Source organism: Convolutriloba macropyga, chromosome 15 (genome assembly GCF_964194025.1).
Source record: "Convolutriloba macropyga chromosome 15, txConMacr16.3, whole genome shotgun sequence".
NCBI lineage: Eukaryota > Metazoa > Xenacoelomorpha > Acoela > Convolutidae > Convolutriloba > Convolutriloba macropyga.
In genome coordinates, this window is record NC_134482.1 from 9,624,942 (window position 1) to 9,634,473 (window position 9,532).

The 9,532-nt window shown below is 36.5% G+C and overlaps 1 protein-coding gene across 1 annotated transcript in view; it reads left to right on the plus strand.

Annotated features, from left to right (window-relative positions):
* Window positions 1-6,638, plus strand: part of LOC142353989 (uncharacterized) — a 29,891-nt gene extending 23,253 nt beyond the window's left edge. Inside the window, exon 2 of the mRNA XM_075406230.1 lies at window positions 3,611-6,638. Coding sequence (XP_075262345.1) covers window positions 3,628-3,972 — 345 coding nt within the window. The 5' untranslated portion in view covers window positions 3,611-3,627 and the 3' untranslated portion in view covers window positions 3,973-6,638. The remainder of the gene's footprint in view (window positions 1-3,610) is intronic.
* Window positions 6,639-9,532: the final 2,894 nt, after the last annotated feature.

Below are 9,532 nucleotides of genomic sequence, written 5' to 3' on the forward strand. Positions count from 1 at the left end.
TTCTCAAGCTTCAATTCTATGCACTTGTACGTTGTTGCATCTTTTGACCGCACCGGAGTTCCTTCGCGAAGAGTTCTGTAGCTTGTTGAACCATTCGGAACAAAGTTTTGACAGTGGGGAGTTCATTAATTCATACTCCTTCATTTTCTGTTGGATGATTTTCTGAAGCTCTGCAATTGATTTCTCTGATTTTTGAAATGTTTCGTACATTTTGTCCATTTTTAAACAAGAACGTTTGTATGCTTCATAGTGCTTTACTGCATAGTTGACACATTCTTGTCTTATTTCAAATACACTATTGAGTTCAAGTTGAAGATTCGATGTACCTTCGTCTAGTTGAGCAGACAACCGAGCTATTTGCCCGTTTGTCTTCTGTAATGCCGTTCTCACTAAGTTGCAATTTTCGTTGCATCTATCGATTTTTTCCTTGACTTTTCTGTCGACCCTGTAGGAATCCCTGTAATGTGTTTTTCACCAATGTTTCCGTTGACGTTCACGTAACACATCGACCTCCTGACTGACTGTTGCCAGTTCCAGTTTCAGACGACTTCGTTTAATTATTAGTTTGAACATCTTGTTGTTTACAGTCATCAATTCTGTTAGGTTGTTGTCACCCATGTGTGACTATAAAGGTGCTTGAATGCAACGCTCAAATGTTATTCATATCATATCGTTAGTTCTATGCTTGTCAAGATTGCAAAGTTAACTTGTAAAAAATCAAGTAAAAATCAATAGTAACATCATTGTAACTTGTTTCTGATTGGTTACTCAAGTAAGTGATTTAGATCAATATTTACATAGTATATGTCAAATTATGGCAATATTTGATTTTAGAGATGCAATGCTGATCCGTATGTATCTCTATATGCCTCTAAGGTATGACAATCGACCACAAAAAACATCTAAATCGTAGATCTAGATCGTAGAATAAACAATTTTAGAAATTTTGACAATAATTACCGCTATATCAAAAAAGCCGATTTTGCACCATAAAACTGGTAAAAGCCACATTTGTGGGTTTGATGCAATAACGTTTGTTGGGTTCAAAAATAGCTCGGAGGTAACCCTTACATTGTTGCAATACATTGGGTTGCTCAGGTTTTCCCTTCCCAAATTTGGGGAGGGGTGGACAATTTATCGGTCCCAACTTGTAAAATTTTTCAGTTTTGCTTGTTTTTGAGTTTTGACAAATTCTAAGTTTTTTCAGTTTCAATACCTATTTCTTGCTCTCTGATGGCTTGTGTTGCCTATTTGAAGTGGCGCTAACCTCATTATTACTGCTGTGGATATATTGCTCACACCGGAAACAGAAGTGTTTGTTGGCAATCAAAAAATTGAGGTAATAGATACAACTGGTGTTTCAAAATTGCAACATGTGATCCGTATTGGAAACCCCTTGGACATTACTATAAAAGCAATTAATTTTGAGTAACTCATCGCATGCGATTGGGTTGACTGGACGGGCCTGCTTAAGTTGAAAAAAAGAGGGAACGGTCTGAGCATGTTCACTTAGTGTTTGCCTCCTGAGCAAGTGATGTTTCTCGCATCAGCCTTCATAGCGCAGACTGAGGAAAGTGAAATAATTTATAGTAAGAAAGATCTATCAGTTTCAATTTTCCAGGAAAGACTTAGGCATGCGTGCAGCTAGCGCTCAAACAAAAAACCGCAACAAAAGCAATTGGTATTGATAAAAAGAAGAACGCAAAAACATGGTTTTTTCAGCTAAAGTAGCAAAAACAGTTTGCTGAGGTGTTCAAATCCTTCAATGCTTAAGAAAATTACAAAAAGACGACAAGTTTTACAGTTCTGGTCGTTCCTTGAAAAAAAGAGGCTCAATTGTACCAAATGCAAAATAGTAAAAGAATACTTGAACTGCAAAGCACAGAACCCAATTTTCTTACAATGAAAACATCACATTGTCACATTGTCAATTTTGTCCGAACAGAGCTCTGAGTTCAAAGAAAGGATCATATCATGAAATTAAAAGAAGATCGAATAATATTTAAAAAAACTGTAAGTTCAGTTCACAAGCGGCACCTCAGTTTTGAAGTATATGGCACCAATCAGCCAAAACTTGCAGGAGGGTAATATATGCAGTGCAAGGCAACTTAGCAATTACGGAAATTGTTAAAGAAACAAAAATGCGTGATTTTGATAAGACATTGAATCGAGGAGCATTGACACCAATCAGTTCTAATAAACAGCATTTAATTACCATTAAAAAGTTTTTACTCCGAACCCACCTTTTTCTGGTAGCAGAAAACTGTCTACAATGTTCGTCACGCGCAGAAAGGATTCGTTAAACACATGTTTACTTTAATCTCAACTTGAACAATTTTCTGCGCCTTAGATTTTGAACAATGGCAAAAATGAAAGAGCGAGTCCAACAGAAAACAAAGTGATGATAATTTTGATTTGGTTGGAAACAGTGACAAACTAGGATAATACAAAGTTGATCGAGTTATCATTGAAGCTTCCAATGGAGCAATTTGATCAGCAATAGTTCTAACTAAAAAGGAATGTACGGGAAGCCCTTTTTGATGCTCGCTCATGACTATCAATTGATGAGGATTTTTGTACGGAGGAATACAAGGCTGGTGATGTTGGGGTTGAGCACGAAAACAGAGGGGAAAATTCTCAAGTAATTTTTGTCCATTTTCTGTTGACATAGCAACTGTTTGCTTCATAAAAATCTAATTCCAATTACTATTATGAATACAAATCCTTGGTAAAGTAATAAAATGTGTTTTTGTGGACAACCCAAGGAACACTCAGCAACAAAAACTGCACACAGGGGCATGTTTCTTATTACTCAGCAATTTTGTTGCTTAGATTTAGCTGACTTGTGCAGTAATTATCGTGTTACTGCCTTGTGCTCCAATCATTCCTTAACTGTAAACTCCTTACTATTTTTTGAAAACTGCTATTGAGCATTAGTTTATTTATTACTGTGTCATGTATCTATTGTGTAAGGTGTCCTTTATCTTAGCTGCAATTCAATGGTTGTTGTCGTCCCAGTTTCTGATATTTCACCTCACGAGTGCAAATATTTTCTAGATTTACAGGTTTTAGACATATTTCTTTGTCTTAGATTTATATCCCTGTCAGATTTAACTGGTGTACATTAAAATATCCCGTGTTTCGTTTTCTGTAGCAATTCCGCTTCAATTTGTTATTGAAAAGTGCTTAAATTATAGTTGTAGACTGAAATTGTAATGTAGCTGTAAAAACAAAGTGGATATACAGTTACCAAAGCGATCAGTCAATATATCCTTACAGGTTTGGAACCGCTGAAACGAACTGAACGGTGTAAAGCTTTCTTTGTCATAAGTTGGAGAGCAGTTTTAGAGAGATAACGAAATGGTTGGTCTTGTTTGCCATTCAAAGAGGCTTAATTTTTCGTTTTAGTAAAACTCTAGACGCACGGAGCTTTATTTGGTACCACATACTTCATTCCGTGAAGCCATCGGAAAAAAGTCAAAATTTGTCTTAATCATAGAAAGTTGGGGCCATTGAAAATTTCGAGCATTTTTTTGAAAAACGATTTAGCGAACAATGATCTTCGAACATAATTAGAGTTCAAGTACAGTTTCAATTATTGTGATTTTAGGGCGCATATTTTAAACAATGATTCTCAATGACGAACTGTTGGTTGATACCGATAGTTTGAACACCGAGGTGGAAACCAAACCCCAAGTAACACTCGAACCCTTAAAAGATGCAGCTTTATCAACTCTGAAAACACTGGAACAAAGTCCTCACTCGGCTTTCTACGACGACAGTTCTGCAAATTTCGCGGAAAGTGTACCGCAACAAGAGAAGCGTGAAACGTCCACGAGCAAAACTACAAGTGAAAACCTCACAAGTGAAGCTGCTTCGAGGAAAGCTGATCCGGAAACTTGGTTGAGTGCAAATAAGAAAATTGTGGGCAATGCCCTGCTGGCCTCTAGGGCGACCCTTGGTCGTATTTGAGTTCCATTGACACCACGTCACAAAAACATTCGTTCATAAGCGTAGATGTGCACGAAACCGAAAACTGTCATTTTTTGACAGCAGAAGACGATGATTCCAATGTTTACTTGGCCTTCAGAGGAAGTGTAACCACGGAAGATTGGAAAACAAATTTCAATATTAATTTGGCACGATTGAGCCCGGAGGAAAACTTAGCTGGAAGAGTTCATTCTGGTTTTCTTGAAAAAGCCAAAGAAATCCCTTTATTAACAATTCTGTCCAGCAAAGACTTGAAAGGAAAACAGTTCATAATCTGTGGCCATTCCCAAGGCGGTGCAGTTGCGGCAATTGTGTACACTCTTCTAAAAGAGGCAAAATCAAGTTCAGAGACCTCCTTTCTAGAAGGTATCCGAGGTCTCAAAAACATCACCTTCGCAGCGCCATTGTTCGGCGATGAGGAGCTAAAAAGTATAATCGAAGATGAGAAATTTAGGTTCGATTCAGATATGTTCCATTATGTTGCCCAAAACGACCCTGTCCCGGGCTCGCTTTTGTTTTCATCCAGGGTTCCCGAGATTCAAAAATATGCGAGAGATTCCTGGTGGCGATTCATGATTCGACCTTCAATCTACTTTTTAGGACTTACTTTCAAACCTCTTGGGAATTTTTTGCGAAAACATAGAGATTGTTTGAACGCTTCGACATCAGAACTGCGAAAACTGTACCAACCAATTGGAAATTATATTTTTTTGGGGACAGACGGATCATTGAATTTTGTTGATTGTGACAATAAAAGCCAAAAAGTTAATATGCTAGAAAAAATGAGCAAATTGGAACCTAATTGGAAAGATCATAAATTAGATAACTACAAACATCTTCTATCTGACATTTTATTAAATGCAGAAAGGTTGACCAATAAAACAACAATTTTCAAGCCGAAAATCAGCAACGTTGAAATTATCAGCCAAAAATCAAGTCAAAGCCAGTACAAAATTGAAATCACGGGAGAAAATTTAGATTCTGACAGTTTAAGAATGTGTAAATTAATCATCGGAAACGAAAACCAAACAGTTTTCAATCACAATTGTCCAGAGAACTCGAAAATCGACATCTGTCAGCGCAGAGTTTCTCTGGAAGCAAAATTGGGCAAACACTTTCACGACAGCTCCAGGAAAATTGTTTGGGTGAAAACAATTTTCGGCGAAACAGAATTTGATTTGGCGAACAGTGGAACAGAGAAATCTGTCTCGGCTTGCTTGCAAATGGCGTTTGAGAGATATTCGGCCTTCGAAGCGAAAATGATAGGAAACGAATTAACAAAAGCGGTGCGTGAAATTCTAATTTGCTCTGAAGTTGAACAAAATTACGTTGATTATGAAAATCAAAATTTGGGTCGGTTTGTTGATCAAGTTGTTCAAACGTTTAAAAGCCCGCTCATTCTGACCGCAAAATATCCTTCAAAAAACTTTCTAGAAGGAGCTATTTCATCAGTTGGGCTCCTAAGTTTTGATTGGCATTGCTGCGCTCCCAATGAAGGAACCCTGACGGTTGGTCGAGAAATTGATACCGATGCTCATCTTAACGGCAATTACTCGATTGTTCTTCGATATCTATCTTCTAGAATTGAACAGTATTGCGGAAAACAACTTCCATGTTTGCAAAAAACCACAGCAAACCGAACTGATTTGGAGCTTGAAGAAGCAATTTGCCAAAAGTTTGTTCAAAAGACTGAAACTGAAATTTTCCATTTGATCTGTTCGAACGTTGACTGGTACTGTGTTGAGTCATCTGCCAAGCAGATGTTGCTTCGCGCGATAATGCGCATAATAAAGTTGAACTCAATTCGGAAATGCTTAGAAAAAGACCTGTTCATCGGCATTGTCGGCCAACAAAATGCCGGAAAAACTCATTTTGTGAACAAACTTTGCAAAAAATCCGAACCTGTCGGCTTGCTAACGCATACCACAGAAATAAAGTTTTATTTTGTAAAGCCGAATGTTTACATTGTTGATTTTCCAGGATTCGATGCTACCAAAGAATACCGCAAATATTTCACCGACTTTGGGTCGATGATTGACTTTTTCGTTTTCATTTCGAAATATGAAGGAGATCCAGACGACAAAACATGTCAGGCAATTCATAAAATAGCTGAAAAAAGTCATCAGTCAGGGTTGTCAAAAAACATTCTAATATGCTTCAATCAAAGCATGGCTGTTATGGCACAAATTCAAGAAGAACTGAAAACACGCAATCAGACGTTTGCCGTACACAAAAAAGATCTTCTGGAAGAAATAAATGATGAACAGTTCAATTTTGAAGAAAGTGATGCTTTTTTCACAGATTGGGATCTCGAAAATGGAGACGAAGGAAACGAATTTGGGATTGTTGGAATGGACACAATAAGGGATGAACTCAAAAAGCGACTCAATTTGGGAAACGTTGACTTCCGAGATTCATCTTCTATATAAAATTAATGCGTTCTGTTTTCGGACACTTGCGGACAATTAAAATACTTGGGTATTATTTCTGTAAATCTATCACTTATTGGTTTTTGCTATCTTCTATTTTCGTTTTCTGCTGCTTTCAACTACATATTAATAATAAAGTGCACCATACATTGAGCGTAACGCTTAAATCAATCAATTTTTAAAATAATCTGAGCAATATTTATTGTACATAATCAAAGCACAGCCATTTGAATGTTTATACTTATCTATAAATGGAATTAACTTAAACTAGCGCTTCTAATGAACCCGCCGTTTTGCTTGTATTTCTATATTCTTAGTTGTGCATTTCCTCTTTGAAGTTTTCTTATTACTTTAGTTATTTCCATTCCCCGGGAAATAGAAAAAGCATTTAAGAAAACAACCCTCAATATGTAAAACTTCATCAATAATAATCAAAATTGTGCTGAGTTTTTTCAATTTTAGAAGACCAGTATTGCATAAAAAATTAGCGTCTCTTTCCGATCATTCTCTATCCAATGGAGATTTGTCGTTCTATATGGTTAACAATTTATTCCCAAAAAGTGTTTGTTATCTTTTTTGATGAGATTTCGTCCTAGGACTTCAATTTGAAATGATTTTTGCTTTCCGATAGATAAAACCTCCTCAAATTGATAAAAGGGGCACGTAAGCTGTTAGGCAACAACGAATATATCTGTAGAAACAATCTGTCAGCCTCTTGCTCAAAGAAAGATTTTTCCTTTTGGTTGATGGCTTCATGAAAAAAAAATCTCAAAATTATTGAAGCACTTTGTGGCAGAATTGCCCACCGCTGTAACAAGCCTCTTCTAGTTGTCCATCAATTAAACAAAACTTCTGATAATATTTAAATTGACCAATTTTATACCTAAGTACAAAGTTAAACCACCCGATGAAATGAAGACGATACCATTGACTGGTATCTGATCACGGGTACCGGAAAAGGTAATGTCAACCAGGTATGGGGGACCTTGCTTTGAATCCTTTTAGGGCTACAAGAAAAGTATTTAAGCGTTGGATCATGATCATCTGATTTTGCTCTAGTGAACACAGAACACATTTGGCCAAGAGCTTCCTATGATTATCGGAAGTGAAAGTCTAGAGCTTCGGAGGTGAAAATAGCGCATGTTTTTGGTAATGACATTATGACATCTTTTAACAGTGCTTCCTGCATTATATTGCCACCAAAATATAACAAAACCAGTTACTTGTTTCTTCTGATTTTTTTTTTCAAATTTGTCAAGACTTGTATTACTGATTTCAGCGACGCTGTAAGGAAGGGCAACTGTATAAATTAGAAGCATGTCAACAGCTTTTCTGCCCTAGAGATGATGGATTCAGACACAAGATAGTTTAAAAAAGTCTGATTGAACTCTGCATTTACCCCCATTTTCAGAGAACTTAGCTCAAATGACAATGAAAGCAGTTTTATGATCTTTTGATGAACACAGAATTGATTTTGTAATTAAAACAGAACGAAAACTGTTTTGTTCTCTTCAAACGGTTTCCTGATTTTTTACTCTGATCATTCCAACTTTTGACATGACAATGATACCTGACAGATTAAAAAAGAATTAAAGGAAGAGATTCAAAAAAGTAAACTAATTCACGAGAAAAAATTAAAATAATTCACGAGAACTAGAAACTGAACCTTAGTTTTTTATTGTTATTATGTTTAGTTATTCAAGGGAAAGATGTAGTATGTTTGATTTATAATATTACAACATGTAACTTTATCCTTGGGGTTATTCGAATTTACATGTTTGAGATTTTAAAAAAATATAGAATAAAAGTTGGTATGATTCAGCGCTGAAAATAAATCTGACTTCAGTCCGGGAGAGAATATTTTCAATCACTGTCAACAAAAACATTTACTTAATACGAGAACTGTCTGACTTTCGCTAGATGCCGAGCTGAAAAGCTACCATTTTTACGAATGCCGTAATTTTACGAATTTCAGAGCAGAATGCCGTAATCTTGATATATGCTATCAACTATAAAATCTATGCTGATTTTTGAGGTTTCAAAGAACTTTTTAAAACTGCAACAAAACGCTGAAATTTTCAAAAAAGAATGACCTTGATATATAATCTATTGAGATTACAAAGTAGAAAAGACTGCGAAACGATGAACAAATGGGTAATGTAAGATTTGATAGGACTTTCGGGAGTCCATCAGGGATTTCCGGGAAACGGCGCACCGGACTAATGGGCCTTTTAGCACTAAAGCATTAGGGTTTTTTTGCAAGCGAGTGCAGTTATCACAGCATTTTTCCCAGATATCCACCGTCCAGTTTATATTAAAATTGCGCAAGTTCACTCATTCCCTTTTGGACATAGTGAGTGTTATGGACGCTCTCTTTAATAAAATTCAGCAACAGAATTCGAAAAAAAATAACAGAATTCGAAAAAAAATTTAGCCGTCCTTAAAATGTAATCCCTATTCCGTTACACTGAAACTCAGTCACACATTGTACATACTGCTAGTAAAATGTCTTATGGGCGTTCTACCTTGGAGACTTATTGACGGGTATTAGCTTTTTAAGCTGTTTATCGTGATGTGTAGCAGTTGCTAAGAAGTAATTTTTTTTTTAATTTGCGGCGATGTGAAGGCTAGTCTTCTGTGTCAGTGCTAAAAAAAAGTTTGAGCGATTCGGAGATTAATGTAATTGAGAGATAAGTAAAGGCAATTTTGGTTAATAGAATCCGACTTCCACTGTAGGCAATAAAAATTACATCGCAACGGACCGTAATGCAAAAAGCGCCAAAAGCGATCAGAAAAATATCTCTCAATATTTTCCTCCGATCGACAATCTGAAGCCAAACATGCCGAATCTCTGTTGTGTCCAAAACGGCCATACCAAATCATTCTTACGTTCGAAAGCGACGATACCGAACAAACAGAGCATACCGCAGCTTTCTTGCATTTGAAACCGAAGATACCGAAGATTTCTTACAATGTTTTCGTTCGGTCTTCTCAATTAGGGAGTCGCTCTTTGCTCCACCTCAAAAGTCAGTCCTTCTGTTGAGTTGTTTTGTGTGATGAAAGTATTTCTTTCGTAGTAAAATGTTCACGTTTTATGCAGAGCCTTCAACTGC